Source organism: Arvicanthis niloticus, chromosome 30, assembly GCF_011762505.2.
Source record: "Arvicanthis niloticus isolate mArvNil1 chromosome 30, mArvNil1.pat.X, whole genome shotgun sequence".
NCBI classification, from domain to species: Eukaryota; Metazoa; Chordata; class Mammalia; order Rodentia; family Muridae; genus Arvicanthis; species Arvicanthis niloticus.
The window spans coordinates 8,423,547-8,441,427 of NC_133438.1; the positions used below are offsets into that span (position 1 = coordinate 8,423,547).

A 17,881-nucleotide genomic window follows, 5' to 3' on the forward strand; every position below is an offset into this window, starting at 1 on the left:
GCTGCTCCCATCTGTGAAGTACATGCTGTTCTATAACTGGCCAGGGTATGTCTGTCAATTCTTGCCAAATGTTCTGGATATACCCCCCAAAACTTTAGACTAATCATACTGCACATCAAAGCATGGGCCAAGTATCAGGGTGGCTGGGTTTAGGGAAGATGATGGGTTCTATCTTATGCAAAGGGGATACAGAAGTAGGGCCTGGAAGTCCACCAGTCTGGAATTGGACCAGCAGTCAGCTGGGTAGATTCCTGATGATCCTCCCAATAACATGGTGGGCGGTGATAACAAGTTCCTGTGCCATGGTTATCTCATTATCATCCTAGACCAGCAGGACTGTGGCAGCTGTGGTCTGGAGGCAGACTGGCCATCCTTGGACCACTGGGTCCAGCTTTGTAGATAAATAAGCCACTGGTCTCTTTCATGGGCCCAGAGTTTGAATGAACATTTCTTTTGTTGTCCCCTTTCACTCCTCCATATACAGGTGGAATGGTTTGTGAATGTCTGGGAGAGCCAGAGCTGGTGTCTCCAGCAAAGCTTTTCTTACATTTCTAAAAACCATGTCCATTCATGGGTCCATTCTAGTTTGTCTTCCTGTCCCCTTGTGGCCTCATATATCCTTCCAAAAGTCTTTCTAGATATTCTCTGGGGCTCTCATTCTTTCTCTGCATTGCCTCCCTTAGCTCAGATAAGTTTCTGGGCCGTGAAGTGGCTTCTAGTAGAGGCCCCTGTCAAAATCTGACTGTAGATCCAGAGCCTCTCCTTACCACCATCAATGTTATAATCCCAGTTATGTTGAGCCATAGGGAAGGCTGCATCAATGTCAGCCTGGACTTGAGTGGGCAGTCTGTTTGCTCCCAGAACCAATTTCTGTGCAGTTTCCACAATTCTCTTGTTTTTACTCTGTCATGAAGAGGACATGGATCAATTGTGACTTAGGATGAATCTAAAAGACCTATAAGAACTGAAGGTTTTTCTGAAAATGGGGGTTTGGCAACTTCCAAATGTAAAAGTCACTACTAGCAAATGGTACACATGTCATGAACTGTTTCTCCTGTACATCTGGGGGGCCCACAAGCCAAAGGAGTAAGGTCATAGTAGTGTCAGCCCTCTGGGCAGTACAAGCCAGAGTGTGACTTGGACTCCATGTGGAGTCAGGAAAATTAGGGGAGTCAGGGGCTGCTCCTTCCTCTGTCTGCACTGGTTGAACATGGGGAGCAGGAGAAGGAGCAGAAATATGAGTAAGAGAACTTAAATCCTTTTTAGGGGCAGAGGGAAGAAGGAACATGTTTTTGGGTGTTTTTGAATTAATTATTTAAAATGCCCACTGGTCAGGCCGACTGTCTAAGCTGCCTGCCTAGTTCAGCCGCCATGTTCTGTGGCTAGAGGCCATGTGCACGCTGCCCCTAAAAACGGCCAGCCAGAAACACCAGCCCTACCACCCATGAGATGCCAGCATGGGAGATGCTCTGCCAATCTTCCACGCTGTCTCCGCAAGGCTAGGCATTGCCCAGACCATCCTGCCAACCACACGGGGTCCATACAAATGAGACTCTATGTTGGGGTCCACACTAGCCCCACGTTGGGCGCCAAAATAATGTTGGGGACCGCACTAGCCCCAAGTTGTGGCGGCCAAAATAAATGTCTCGGCCTGAGCAAAATATTGAGGCCCGGGCCGACCCACGTTTGGGCGGCCACTGTATCCCGGCCCAAGCTGCCGCTCCGGTCTTCAGGTCGGGGGTTCAGCAAGAGCGAGAGTGAGGGCAGATTCTACCTAATGTCTGATGTGTATGAATCTCTCTCTCTGGTCTGATGGCTGGTTCTGTCTTCTATAGTCTGATTCTAAGCCACGCCTCTAAGTTACACCTTTAATCATGCCCTTAGGTCTTGTCTCTAACTCTGATCTCTATACTTCTAAGCACACTATTAAGTCACACACCTTTAATCTCACACACCTTTAATCTCAAAAGGTATCTAAACCAAGATTATCGGAGTGTGTTCAGCTGTTGTAGGCTATTGTAATCCAAGTCACATGTCAGGGTATATGGCTCAAGATGGCTTCAAAGCTGATAGCCGCTTTCTGCTAAAAGTCGGCCCCCAACAACTCTAATGCTTAGAGTGATCATTTTGTAATGATCACTAACAATATGCCCATACAAAGAAAGTTGTTTCCCAATTAGATAACCTAAATAAAAGTTGTTACCCACAACTGCTCTCCATACCTGCATGGCTCTCCATCGCTCTTACATCTCTGTCTCCCTAGCTCCTCCTCTTCCTTTACCTCTCCTTACTCCTCCTTCTCTCCTTACTCCTTCCACCTTAGTTCCTCCTACAGGGTGTCATAAAGCTGACCCTCTTGCTAAGGAAGGAGAGTTAGGAGCAGTACAGCTGATGACAAAATGGGTTTAAACCAAACAGGGTACTTCTTGACCTGGTATTGCCATGTGGTGATATATGGTACGTGGTCCGGATGGTCTTTGACCTCATAGACAAAAGCCTTCATCTTATTGATTGTGGGGAGATGAAATGTCCCCTCCTCAGACCATCCTACTTTAGAAGTGGGCCATTCACTCATTAAAAAGATGGTTAGTTTGCTGGGATGAACAACCAAAACTTGAGACTTCCACCCACAATTTTGTGGACGTCCTCAAAATGGTTCAAGACTGCAGAATTCTGTTTGAGATGGTCTCTCTTCCTGTTTATGGAAGGCCCACAGATCCACAGCAGATTTAGAAATTAGTTGAAAACTAGCAAGATCTCCCTGATGGTGGATTTGGGAGCATCCTCTGTAACTCCTGGCAGGGTAACAAAATACATGTCTACTTTGCCCCTCTCAGCCTCCAAATTAAACCCAAACCAGAAACAGAGAGAGACAAGATGATAGACAGCCAGGTACCTATAGTTTCTAGTTTCTAAAGCTAGCTTTGTATGATGACCTTCTAATGTTCCACTTCTTTGTGTTTTATGCAATATTCTCTTTTTGTCATTAGAATAAGGTTTTTCTAAGGAAAGGAGAGTTCCATGCTAATCTGTCCAGTCCTCAGACACAGGAGAGGAAGCACTTTCTGCTTCAGTCTGTGCACTTGCATTATGCACATAGTTTTATGATGTAGGAGGGTGATTTATCCACTTTTTTTAGGAACTCATCTTTTTTTTCTCAATTCTTATTCATATATGATTTTCCCTCCACAGTACTGCATAATGTAAGGTCGATGTCATTGTCATACATTGCAGTGTCCCCTTTTTAGCTCTACTTCTAATACATAGAAAGTCACTCTTTTAGGTAAAGTAGGTAAACAATGCTTTGGCTGTACTTTAGTCTCTGCAGAGACAAGTGTGTTGTGTTGAATGATTACATTGTCTTTGTGTCTATTTCATTAATTTCTTAATAACCCTACTAATATCTTTCTACATACTACTTAAGATTGACTGCTTTTTCAAAATGGCTCTGGGTTGAGTGGACCTTCCAGAATGTCTCGGGCGGAATCCAGGGTCCACACAAGAGCAGACCGGGCAGAGGTCTGGTCCAGGCCTCAGATCGGAGAGAAGGGCAGAAGGGGAGTGCTAGTCCACCGTGGCAGGGGGAGGGGGGTTGGGTATCTGCTGGAATCTGAGAGCTCTTAGCACCCAGCTATGGGCTTAGGGCAGTGTGTGTGTCTTCCTACCTATGCTGGCTGTGGGATCCGTGGAGCCTCCAGGATGTCTTGGGCGGAATCCGGGGTCCACACAACAGCAGACCGGGCAGAGTGCTTCCAACCTTTTCAACGTGTCTTTGTCACTTCATTTCTATGTGACTGTCTTTCCTGACCTGGCACTCAATCTGGCACTCTAAGAAAATGTCCTTGGTGCTCCATGAAGTCTGTCTCACTGTTCTTTAATTTATGTCTCTATAGCAGGTAATTAAAGAAGATCCACATGAATACATGCAGGCATAACATTCACAAATGAAATAAAATGAGTAAATCTAATTTTAAAATTTTCTAAAATCTGCTTAGCACACTGCTCTATATCTAAGATGCTCTTGCACAGGATACAATTTGAAGATTTTTGGCAGTCAGTGAATTGTCCACATATTAGCTCATAATGAAATGTAGTTGTTTGAAGCTAGTACAAAAAGCGTGAAGAAGGCAGATCAAGTGAGGATATAATCACAAGGACAAGCTTTTAAAGGGTCCTTGTCCCTGTATCTTCCTCAACATTCTCTTCTCTCTAGCTAGATTCTGCCATGCCTCTAACTTGATGATTCTGTATTAATGTTGCCTACAACAATGTAGCATTCCCAGGAGATTTTAAACATTTTATCAACTGGAATAGTTCCTCAATATGAGCTGCACCTAAACCCCAATGACTTTGAATTATCCAAGAACCAGCAAGCTATTAATGGGGCCTTTGTGTGTCAGTCAGTCCCTAATATTCAGAAGAAGATTCAGAAAAGTGAAGGCTTTAAAGGTAAGAATTTGTCTAAATTAATTGAAATTTCTCAGAAGATTTTTAATAATAGTAAAAGCCAAGAAGATAAACAAACTAAGAAACTGGCAGAAATTCTTATTGCAACTCAGTAATCTCCAGGAGGTTATACAAGACGTATAGGTCCTTAAGACCCCGAAATAATAAGATAAGACAAGACCAAACAATTTGACTACTCACAACCCTGCCCAAGGCTTCAGAAAACCAGTGTGCCTACTATACAGAAATGGGCCATTGGAAGAATGAGTGACCACAGTTACCTATTAGGTAAATACACTTAGATCACATGAATTTTAGAATATCTGAACTGGAAATAATGAGGATTTTTTTTTCATTCATTTTATGGGTATGAAGAAAAATCATGTGGCACTAGATTGATATTATGTATTTGCAAAGATGGGTCTCATGCTATTGGGCAATTACAAAGATCTACAATTTAAGTTCATGCGTGCATTCTAACTCCCCTATGCAGGGAACCATGGAGTTGGCCTGTTCTACCTGTCTAGAGAAACATGTTTCATTGTTTTTCATGTTAGAGTCCTTGGCTCCTGGACATTGTCTGCCTTTATGTTCCTGAGAAACTGAGGCACTTCTTCAGACAGGGAGGCCTTTAGACCATTTTGCATTCCTCTCTATGTTCCTTAGAAGTAACAAAAGCATGGAGCCTTGGCAAGACAATTGGTGTAGACATTATCTTTTGTGCCTTCTAGAATTTGTAAATATCACTGTATCCTATCACCTGTAACTGTATTGATCCTGGATATCACCACTATTTTACATTTCTGATAAGGGTATAAAAAGTCTGATTGGTCTCAATAAAATTGTCATATCCTCAGTCTTGCTATTGCCTCACCACCCCAAGCCTGGTTTAATTTCTCATCTGCTATATCAAGTTACCTTGAACCAGTAAGTATTTATGAGCATTTACAGCTATATTCTGTCACTTAAAAATTGAAGAGAGTGCCCTTTGCCTTTCAGACTAAGCAATCCCTGAGATATATAACAATAAGATTTACTAAGTAAGCAACTTTACACATTTCATTAATTTTCTATCATACAAATGCTCTGGATGATGTAAACACAGCATTCAGAAAGGTGTCATCATATGTTGCATTCTTTTGGTGGTATGTATTTATTTTGTTTATTTTTAATACAGGGTCTCACTGTGTAGCTCTAGCTGTTCTGGAACACAGTATATAGAGCAGGCCGTACACCTGCCTTTGACTCCCAAGTAACGGGACTAAAGATTTGTATTAGCATATTTAGACTTATATGCTGACTTCTTAATGTTACACCATAGAGTCTGGGAAAGCACAGAATATTTGCATGCTGTGAAAGGATATCGTGATAAATTTTTGCAGTTAGAAATTGATCTGTGTATTAGAAATAAATTAGAAACTGTTAAATAATTATAATTATTTAACTATATTGAGAATCATTGACTCTGTCTTTTGTCATCTTAGTTCATGAAAAGCATGGCTTGATATTATTGTTTAGTTTTGTGTTTCTTTTGTTGGATAACTGTATCACTCTGTTGCTTTGTCTGGCTCAGAAATCCTCATATAGACTGAACCTGATCTTACAGTGGATTTGTCTGCCTCAGCCTCAAGAATGCAGCAGTTAAGCCAGCAATTCTACCTGCTAGCTCATAGACCACATTTAAATTTCAGGATTTGATGACAGCTTTGTGGCTTATCACTTTTGTAGAACTCGTAGACTCTATTCAGTGTGCTTTGTAAAGAGATGAGTATTGCATAATTGAGGCAGTCTTGTTTCTGTGTGAACACATCTTTCTTCTATTGTGCTTTGTTCCTCCTGGGGATTCTGGGTATACTACTCTACAAACTTGTGAGCTTTCTGTGAATGAGTCTTACCTCTCAGAAAGGAAAATGAAATCCTCAGAAAAGAAATTAGTACTGCATAATACTTTGTCTGTTCTTCATATTGATTCTTTTGGAAAGTTTAAGGCTTCTTTCATTTTGTTGCATTTTAAATTAAAAAACTCGGGAGTATAAAATATTTTCATCCCAATGACTCAGTTCCATTTTTGTTCTCTTTAGTTTTGACTGAGCCATGATTAAAAGTGGTGAAACTAAGGTTATACTAACTGAAAATTCTCTGTAAGAGAGTCTCGCTCTATAACATAGTTATATAACATAGCTATATGTTATATAACATATAACATAGTTATATATATATATTATATATATAACATAGTTATATAACATATAACATACAGAATAATTGGTAGAATCATCTCCTTAGTTTTATCTTTATCTGCTATGCACAGTACTGTGTTAGAAATGCAAGTGCTTTCTAAAGAAACTTTTTCTTATGTGGAAGTCTCCCTGAAAGTGAGATCTGCACTCTTGTGATACAGGAAGAAAAAAAAATTCTGAAGGTTGAAAGGAGACTGTGTCAAAAGGGCCATGTATTTTGGAGGAAGTGAGGTGGGGTTATTGAGGAGTTCTTGTGACAGTAGAAATGGAATGGGGAGGAACACTGAAGAGATGTCTCAGTGATTGATAGCACTTTGGAATTTAAGACTGTATTGAGACTATAAAAGATCATGGGGAATTTTGAGATTCCACTGAATACATTTTTCTTTAAGACATGGCTATAGGCCTATGTGGGTCTGTGGGTGCAATGTGACAGTTTAAATGATAAAGACCTCCATAAGCTGTGATGCTTAACTGCTTCATCCCCAGTAAATGGAGCTATTTAAGCTTTGACACCCATGCCTGCCAGCCTGCCTATCACCATGCATCCTACCATGCTGATCCCAGCCCTGCCCTCTGAATCTGTAAGCTGCTATCACTTAAATGTTTCCTTTTATAAGATTATCCTTGGTCCGTTTTCTCTTCATAGCGATAAAGCAGTTATTACACAACGAAGTCTTAATATGTAGCCCTCTGTGATCCTGTACACTGAAACCTGCATTCACATTCTATCAAGTGTGGAAATGTAAGGGCAGCCAAATCTACACCTGACTCCTAAAGTGTTTTCTTGCAAATATTCAGGATATCCCCTCCCCCCCTTTTTTAGCTAAGCATACATTATACAGTAAAATACATGATGTGGACATTTCTGGTTTCTTTAGAGACTCAGTTGTGTCACATGATGACTTGTGAGGAGATGTTTTGTTGAAATAAGAGGATGTTTTGATGGAACAGATGTTTGAGACATCCGATGGCTGTCATGTAATGTTTGGAAAGAGTATAAGTAGAATACCACAGACAAACATTGCTATGCCTTGCAATGTTTTGCTGATCAATTCCTCACTGGTCTTTACCGGCTAGGCAGTCCTTCACTGGTCTTCATTGGCTGTGCAATACATTGCAGTCCTTGTGGGCTTTGCAGTGCTTTGCTGCTCTTTGTGTCTTAGAAATGCTTCAAAACTTCTTGTGGTATTCTGGCGATTCTTGCTGCTCCTGCTGACTTGCGTTGTTGATTTGTGATTTCTCCTGGATCAAGCCGTTGCTACTGATTCATCATTTGTGATTGCTCTTGGACTGGACTGCTTGTGTCCTTACAATGACTAGTAGAACCTTCCCCAAATAACTATTTCTAAACAGGCACACAAGCCCCTTTTCCTATAGACCTTATTTTTCTCCTACCTCTGGCCCACGGGCTAGAAGAGAAGTTGAAGCATTCTAGAACCCTACGTAAAGTAGCTTTCAAAAAACCTAATCCTACAAGGTCATTACATCTTCTTATTCAAATGAAAGCTGCTTTCCATTTTTATAGATATAAATTGTCCTTAGGTATTAATTATTCATGTCACAAGTGATGTTATTAAGGAAGTATGTGGATTTGTCAGAAAACACCAATGACTATACCTGTAAGCTCCTGTAGTCCCAGAATCTTTCCCATAGCCAATCAAAACTGAAGGTTTAACCCCTAAAACTGGAGAGGTTTAAAGATAGGATTCTGCTTGAGTGGCAATGGCTAAGGTTTCTTCATTGAAACAATGAAGAAAGCAATCAAGAGTAAGCTGTCAGAATGGAATTGTCTTTGCAGGCACACAATAACAGAGCTTGCCCTGGCTCCAGTACTCTCATGAACCACTATAGTAATCTGAAGGACATGGAGGAGCAGGACCTTGATCAGTGAAGCATTTTCCTGAAGAGGAGCTTTGACCCAGGGAGCATCTAATCTTGGCACCAGGAGTCTGTGCAGGGCCTAGTGAATCTGGTCAGTCTCAGGGGCTTTCTGAAGCCAGTAGTAGGTGTTTCATTTTCTGCCTAAATCATCTTCCTTATAGGACAGAATATTTTAGTTTCTGCACAACACATGCTTTAGGCTTCTCATAAGTCCTATTTTGTCTTCCCCATTTTGTCTTTATTAGGAATGTTTTAAAGTTTAAAAAGTAAAATAATGAAAGATTTTCCAACATTTTCACACTTTCAGATTTTCTCCCCACAATATATATTCTTAACGTTTTTTGACATTAAAATATGTATCACAGGGTTTACAAGTTTCTCGTGATCATAAGGATTTTATTGTAGAGACTTAGGTGGTCTGTAAAGATAAAAGTCTGGGGAAATTTTATGCCACATCAATTTCCATGAAAAGTTTTTCTCCCACTATGTAATTTTTTTTTGGGGGGGGGGAGTGGTTCTAAGACCTGAGATCAAGATAAACGATTTGCCAACCTCACTATAGTTGTAAAGTTTCTCTATTGCATGAATTCTCCCAACTTCTTAGGTGTGTGTGAAGTTTCAGAGGCAAGCAAAGATGCTACCAGTCCATTTATATGGTTAGGCAATGTTTAAATTCATCTGTGATTAACAAGATACCAGAGCCACTAAATTATGTTGAACATTCACTTTCTTATTTGGAGTGGTAAAGAATGGTTTGCCAGTATTTGTGTCTCCTTGCTGCAATAACTGTCCCATTGACTCCATGTATTCTTCTAGATCATGAGGGCTGGGATTAAAGCAGTATAGAAACACAGCTAGCTCAAATACTTTTTTTTTTTAAAGTTGACCTCTTGGTTTTCATTCCTGTGGGTCTGTACTACTCTCAGGAATAGGGCTAAAGGAGACTGCTTAATGTTGTATAAATTGTTTGGATACTATGAAATTCCAACAGTCAAGTTTGTGTGGTGAACATAGTTTTCTTGTAGTTTCCTTTGCTTTTTTCTCTCAGGGCTCCTGGAAAATCTACTTGGCAAGTATATGAGCTTTGTGTTAATGAGTCCATTTCCTTACAAATTAAAATGAAATACATAGAGGAAAAAGAACATTGCATATTTTGTCTTTATTCATATGTCTTGGAAGGAATAAGTCTTCTTTCATTTTTGTTCCATGTTAAATTCAGAAACTATATGATGTAAAATGTTGTCATCCCAATCATTCAGTTCCATCTTCATCTCTATGTTTTTATTGATCTGTGGTTAGAAGTAGTGGGACTTCAGGTATATTAACTGAAAATGCTTCCTAAGTATGTTCTTTATTCTGGCACTACATGGAAATGGTCAAAGCACATGTAGAATCCTCTTATTTTGTTTTCTCATTCTAGTGAGTACTGTTAGAAATCCAGGTGCATTCTAATGAATCTCTTTCTCCTTCAAATATGCTTAAATGAAGGTCATGGATTTTATTTAGCATTAACATGAACACAAAAGAGTTATGAATGGATACAGGGACTCATTATATACATGCATTATATTTTCTTATGGTATTAATTATTACATACAAAGTCAGAAATGTGTACAATGGGATAATCATGAGATTATTTACAGTACAATATTCCAGAACCACTTTTATACAAAGAGAATGTAGTAGAAGCAATCTTATATCACATTTGTACAGTTTTTGGTTTTAACTTTTTAAAATTATATTTTGTTTTTAAGCTAATAGGTAGTATTGTTTTGCATACCAGTGTGCAGCTTTTTCTATAAATAAACAAGCAAAAATTCAAGTAATATTTAACTATATCCCACATGTGATTTTCTGTGAATGTCTAATTATAATGCACTCTTTAAATAATGAATACTCACTGATCAACATGCTTATGACCAGCAACAGGAATAGAATCAGAGAATATATACATTGTATGTTAACAGTGACAGACAATTAGTATCTTCTCATTAAAATATCAGAACACAATTAGTGAAGTTTTGTTTTCTATAGGTTCTAATCAGTTCATTTTGAACAAAGTAATTCTAAATATCTAAAATTTTGAGAAAAAAAGTTCAAAAACCTTCAATGATTACATCAGCATTTCAAAACCAATTACAAGTATGGCAGTAGAATCCATTGATAAGAAACTGGAGTAAAAACAATATAGTCAGTTTAATATTATGCATCAATACTATGAATGAATTTCAATTAAGATCTTTGTAATTGCCCTGATAGTGTGAGACTCATTCTTGCAAATGAGATAATGCAAATCCTCTAGCAAATTATCTTCTTGGGACTCATAAGATAAATAAAAATACATTAATTCAGTCACAAAATATGTAAACACATAAAAGGCAGTCATGTTAATAGATTAATAAATGGTATGTAGCAAATATGACAATTGCTCAGTATAAATACTCTGAAGAATGTGAGGACAGAAGGAATATATCTCAACATTATTGAAGACAAATCCCCAAAATCTCAACGTAACATTGCCCACAAAGGGTCAGCTGCCGTCATTGAGCAGTAATCAAGGTAGAGAAAAGGGTGCTCACTCCTTCCACACTAACTCTTCACAGTGGATAAGTGCTTACCCATAGCAAGAACAGAGAGAATATAATGTATCAAAGAAATTAAAAAGGCAAGTTCTCTCAAACTATGAAACAAATTGAGTTCTCCAAATCTTTTAAATGTTCCCCAAGAAATCTCAGATCTAATAATCCATATAAAATGTACACACATCACTTGGTTTTGAATATGCCAACCGAAGATGCTGAGAAGCAGATTACACAGTATGTAAAAATATCTTTGAATTCCAGATACAGCATTCAACCAGCTGAAAGTGCTATGCATACTACTAGTTAAGAAGAATCTTTGATATCTGTCCTCAGCATACACTGTGTACTATAATACCAACCTGCCAGACAAGGTATGTCCTCCAGTGTAATGGTGCTAAGAGTATTTTGTGGGTAATATAACACTTTCTAGATTAATGTAAGGTAGCTCCATAAAGAAAGGACACAGATGGTACTGCAAAGCTGGCCAAAAGCCAATGGCAAAAAAAAGGCACAGCCCTAGGAAGACATCCTGTCTTAGGATATTGCTACATGTTCAAATATTAAAACTTCACCTAATGTTTCTGCATATGCCTCAACATGAGTCTGCCTTTTTCCTGGCTGAAGGGAACTTTGCAACAAGAATCAGTTTTTTCAGAGACTGCTGAGTACCAAGCTAGATCCAAATCATAGGAGATCACTGGAGAGTTGGGAAAAAAAATGTCAAAGCTACAGGATGTGGGGTTAAGTATGGTAAACTATAATATAATTTACATTGCAATTTGAATTATGAATACATGACAGCCTGGTCACTTAGACAAAACCTTCCCCAAAACATACAGGAAATATGAGGTGGAATAATGAGCAGAAAATCTGCATAACCAAGTATTGGCCAGAGGACAATAAGTGGGTAATAGTTCAAGTTCTCTGGGAAGCCCCAGTTGCATCATTCTCTCTTAAAAATCCAAGTGGCAGAAAAGGGGCATAGGAAAGCAGAGATGAAAATAAGTTGCAGAGCTTAAAAATAGCCACGATATTTTTTTTAACTTAATACAAATATCCTACAAAATATTTTTTTTCTGTAAAGATTCTTTTTTAAACACTTTTAAAACACTCGATTTAAATCCAAATATTGTGCCCCCTACTCCCAGTGTCTCCTCTCAAAGATCCTCCTTCCATTGCTCCCTCCTCACCCACACACTACCCCTTCACACACCCCTGCACATTAAGGCACTGTTTTACTAGGCACATCCTCTACTACTGAGGCCAGACAAGGCAGCTCAATTAGGAGACAGAATCCACAGGCAAGCAGGCAACAGAATCAGGGACAGCTCCCACTTTAGTTGTTGGGGTACCTGAATGAAGATTAAGTTCGGCTTCTGCTACATATTTGCAGGTGGCTTAGGTCCAGTTGGTGCTTGCTCTTTCTTTGGTGGTTCAGTCTCTGGGAGACACGAGGGTTAGTTGATGCTCCTGGTCTTCCTATGGAAATCTTTGGGTCTCTGAATTCTTCCCTCAACTCTTCCATAAGAGTCCTTGAGCTCCATTTGCTTTTATATTATTTACTTACATCCCAAACATTGTCCCCCCTTCACAGTCAACCCCTCATAGAGTCCCTCCTCCCATCCCCCTCCCCTTCTGAGAGGGTGGGTGCCTCCTGGGTATCAGTACATCCTGGTGCATCAAGTCACTACAGAATTTGGACATTTTCTCCTACTGAAGCCAGACAAGGCAGCCATGTTAGAGAATGGCTTCCAGTCATGCTACAGCTTTAGGGACAGGCCTCACTCCAGTTGTTGGGGAACCCACACACAAACTGAGCTGCATGTTTCCTACGTATGTGTCAGGGAATGCATGCATCCAGACCATGTATGCTCTTTTATTGGTGGCTCCATCTCTGCAAACTCCCAGGGGTTCAGGTTAGTTGACTCTGTTGGTTTTCTTGGTGGGTTCCTATCCCATTTAGGGCTTTTAGTCTTTCCCTCAACTTTTAAGCGTCCCCCACTTCCTTCCATTGTTTGGCTGTGGGTGTCTGCATCTATTTCTGTTAGATGCTGGGTAGAGCCTCTCAGAGGACAGTTATGATAGGCTCCTGTCTGCAAGCATAACAGAGTATCATTAATAGTAGTAGTGTTGGTGTTTGCCTTTGAAATGGGTCTCAAGCTGGCCTAGTTATTGATCAGCCATTACTTTATCTTCAGCTCCATCCTTGTCCCTGAATTTCTCTTAAACATCACAAATTTTGGGTCAAAAGTTTTGTGTGTAGATTGGAGTCCTTATCCTTTCACTGGGGGTTACTGCATGGGTATAGTAGGCTTCTTCAAGTTCCATGTCCCCACTGTTAGGCATTTTTGCTAAGGACATGCATCCCCATCCCAGGTCTCTGTGACTTCCTAGAGATTCCCCCACCCTCCATTCATTCTCTAGGCCCTCTGTCTTGTCTGTCCCCGAACCTGATTCTTAGCCCCCCACCTTCCAATTCCCCTCTGGAACCCAGTTCCTTCCATATCCCTGCCTTTTGTGACTACTTTATTCTCTTTTCTAAGTGAGATTCAAATTTCCTGGCTTGGGCATTTTCTTATTGAACTTCTTTGTATCTCTGGAGCACATTATGGGTATGCTGTATTTATGACTTATACATACTTAACACTGAGTATATACCATGCATGCCCTTTTGGGTCTCAGTTACCTCACTCAGGATAACTTCTAGTTCCATCCATTTGCCTGGAAAACTCATGATATCCTTGTTTTTTAAAGCTGCATAGTATTCCATTATGTAAATGAAATGTTTTCTGTATCCATTCCTTCATCGAGGGACATCAGGACGGTTGTCAGTTTCTATTAGGAATAAAGCTGCTAAGAACACAGTGGAGCACACTGTTTTGGTATGGTATAACGTCTTTTGAATATATGCCAATGACCCTTATAGCTGGCTGTTGCTGAAAAATTTAATACCAATCTAGTGTTTCTACCATGTCTTTGACCATTTAGTTCCCAGATAAAAGACATATAACTTTTATTATTTACAATAAGCCTTAATCAGCTCAAGAACTGGGCAGATATGCTACTAGAGTCTACTTTATACTATTAGAATCTATTATTGATAACACCAAGTTATTACTGTTTCATCTGTGCTGCTCTTAACACTAACTGGATAGCCCTCAGAACCATGTTTTCCTAAATATGAAGGCACAATGTCTCTTGTTCCTCCTTTTCCTTCCTCTCCCACATGTGGTTCTCCTCCAGCCCCCAAACCCAGGAACCCCAAACCCTACCTATGTCTCTTCTGCCCAGTTATTGCCTGTTGGCATCTTTATTCACCAATCAAAAATAGCTTAGGGGGTAAGGTTACTTAGTGCCTCATGGATCTATGTGTGGACTCTCATCTCTGGGGCTGGCACTTAGTGTTACAATACATAGTAAAAGATGAAACCTTAACTCAGGCTTCAAGCAGAAATATTTCCAATTTTCTGAGATTTCCAGAGTGCTTATACAGGATTGCAGTCCCACCAGCAATGGAGTTTTCTGCTTTCTCCACATCCTAGCTAGCATGTGCTGTCCCTTGAGTTTTTGATCATAGCCATTCTGGTTGGTAGTTTGGTGGTGACTAAAAATGCTGAGCATTTCTTCATGAACTTCTCAGCCATTCAAGATTCCTCTGGTTAAGAATTCTGTTTAGTTCTCTGCTCCATTTTTAACTTGGTTATTTTTTATTGTTATTTATTTATTTATTTTTTGGTGGACTGTTACTTCTTGAGCTCTTTATATATTTTGGATATCTGTTGGATGTAGGTTTAGGGAAGACCTTTTCCTTATCCACAGGCAGCCCATTTGTCCTATTTACAGTGTACTTTGCCTTACAGTTTCATGAAGTACCATTTATCATCTTCGAGCCTGAGCAATTGGTGTTTTCTTCAGGACACTGTCTCTTCTACCACAGTGTTCAAGGCTATTTCCCATTTTCTCTTCTATTAGATTTAGTTTATCCAGTTTTGTACTGAGGTCCTTGCACCACTTGCACAGTGATAAATATGTAATTATTTGCATGTTTTACATGCGTAAATCCACTTAGATAAGCACCATTTGTTGAAGATGCTCTCTTTGTCCCCATTGTATTGCCTTGACTTCTTTGTCAAAAACAACGTGTCCACAGTTCTGTGTGTTTATTTCTGGGTTTTTTATTAAATTCCATTGATCAATGTTTCTGTGTGTATACAAATAGCATGCAGTTTGTATCACTATTGTTCTCCAGTACAGGTTGAGATCACAGATGGTGATTATGCCAATTCTTTTAATGTTCAGGATTCTGTTAGCTGTTCTGGGTGTTTTATACTTCCATATGAATATGAGAATTTCTCTTTCCAAGTCTTCAAAAATTGCACTGGATTTGATGGGAATTGCATTGAATTTTTGGATTACTTTTGGTAAGATGGCCATTTTTACTATGTTGCTTCTACCAATCCATTAGCATGGGAAATCGTTGAAGCTTCTCACATCTATTTTGAGAGATGTATTAACTACCTTAATCAGTTTCCTTTTCCAATGAATTATTTTAGTCTCCCAGCACTGTTACACAGTACCACATTCTTCTGGCTTTCTCACTTTGTCTCCATTATGAAATATTTAAGAGAGAACAAGTAATTTTCTTTGCTGTCACATTTTCAGTTTCTATCAGCAAAAATATTTGATAGCTTCTAAGACTTGAAGGCTTTCATAAGTTTCTCATGTTCATAATAATTTTCTAGTGTGGAGCCTCAAATGTCATGAAAAATACCACTTGGATAAAGCACATGCCACATTTTTTTCCTGTGAAAAGTTTTGTCCCCACTATAAATCTCCAGATATATTGTTACACATGAGATTCTGGAAAAGGCCTTTTCTCACATGTTTTATTTGTGAATTTCTCTCCTGTATATTCTCTGAAGTATTCTATGAGATGAGCCAAGAGTAAAGTCTTTGAACATTTATTACATTTCTCTACTATAGGTCTCCTCTGTTAAGTTCTAAGACAGTCTATCTTGGTAAAAGATTTGTCTCATTCACTTCATTTGTAAAGTTTTCCTCCTGTATGAATTCTCTGATGTCTTTTAAGACTACCTTTGTGGGTAAAGCATTTGTCACATTCACTACATTTGTAAGGTTTCTCTCCTGTATGAATTCTCTGATGACTTCCAAGATAGCCTTTGTTGGTAAAGCATTTGTCACATTCATGACATTTGTAAGGATTCTCTCCAGTATGAAGTCTCTGATGACTACTAAGACTGCATTTGTGAGTAAAGCATTTGTCACATTCACTACATTTATAAGGTTTCTCTCCTGTATGAACACTCTGATGAGTTCTAAGGTACAATTTTTTGATAAAAGACTTGTCACATTCACTACATTTTTAAGGTTTTTCTCCTGTGTGAATTCTCTGATGAATTCTAAGACCACTTTTGAGGGTAAAACTTTTGTCACATTCACTACATTTGTAAGGATTTTCTCCTGTATGAATTCGCTGATGAGTTACAAGACTGTATTTTTGGATAAAGCATTTATCACATTCACCACATTTGTAGGGTTTCTCCCCAGTATGAATTCTCTGATGAGTCATAAGATTGCCTTTCTGGGTAAAAGATTTCTCACATTCACTACATTTGTAAGGCTTCTCTCCTGTATGAATTCTCTGATGAATTCTAAGCTCTCCTTTGAGAGTAAAGCATTTGCCACATGAACTACATTTGTAAGGTTTCTCTCCTGTATGAATTTTCTGATGAATATTTAGAATGCATTTATGGGTAAAGCATTTGTCACATTCACTACATTTGTAAGGTTTTTCTCCTGTTTGAATTCTCTGGTGTCTTTTTAGACTGCATTTCTGGGTAAAAGACTTGATACATTCATTGCATTTGTAAGGTTTCCCTCCTGTATGAGTTTGCTGATGACTTCTAAGATCACTTTTAAGGACAAAGCATTTGTCACATTCACTACATTTGCAAAGTTTCTCTCCTGTGTGACTTCTCTGATGACTTCTAAGATCACATATCTGGGTGAAACATTTCTCACATTTACTACATTTGTAAGATTTCTTTCCACTATTGGTTTGTTTCCGCGTGCATTTTTCTTTAGACTCAAAAATCTTATCAAACTCTGTACCATTGTGTTCTTTCTTTTTTATGTGGATTCCTTGATTCAGACTAATGTTAGAACACAAATTTAAACAGTTTGTACAGTTTTTAGATTTACAAGGCTCTCTGGTGTTTCCAGTTATATGTCTGTTTAGGTTTGATGATTCAACAGTTGTATCTCTGAAGTTAATTTTATAAAGAGTATTTTGGGTGGATTCATGAATGATTTTGGCAAGCTCGTGGCATTTATAAGACTTCTCTTGGATATTCACATCTTGGTTGACAATATACTGTGCGTCTTCATCCAAGACATTCTTATATTTGTGAAATATGTGATGATTCTCTGAAAAAACTGCAGAGGTGACAGTGATTAATAAATGAGTAAAACAATATATCATGTATCCTGAAATTTTCTAAGGTAAATTAGCCACTCTCAAGGATAGGGCTCTTAAGAGAGGTCGAGAGGTCTTCTTGTTTTACAACCTTTACGTAGATGCTCAGTAGAACCTCAAATCTCATGTATATTAAATGACAGGAGATGATAATAACCTAATTTTATTTACACACTACTTTCCAGAAAATTGGGCAAATAAGTGACTGAGCAGTGAAGAACTTTGAGAAAAGA

At 38.8% G+C, this 17,881-nt stretch overlaps 1 protein-coding gene across 1 annotated transcript; it reads right to left on the reverse strand.

Moving 5' to 3' along the window:
• Window positions 1-16,162: 16,162 nt before the first annotated feature.
• On the reverse strand, window positions 16,163-17,654 carry LOC143440599 (uncharacterized). The gene is given in 2 exon segments (XM_076927405.1): window positions 16,163-16,210; window positions 16,212-17,654. Coding segments are annotated over 2 exon segments (1,491 nt in total).
• Between the last annotated feature and the right edge of the window lie 227 nt (window positions 17,655-17,881).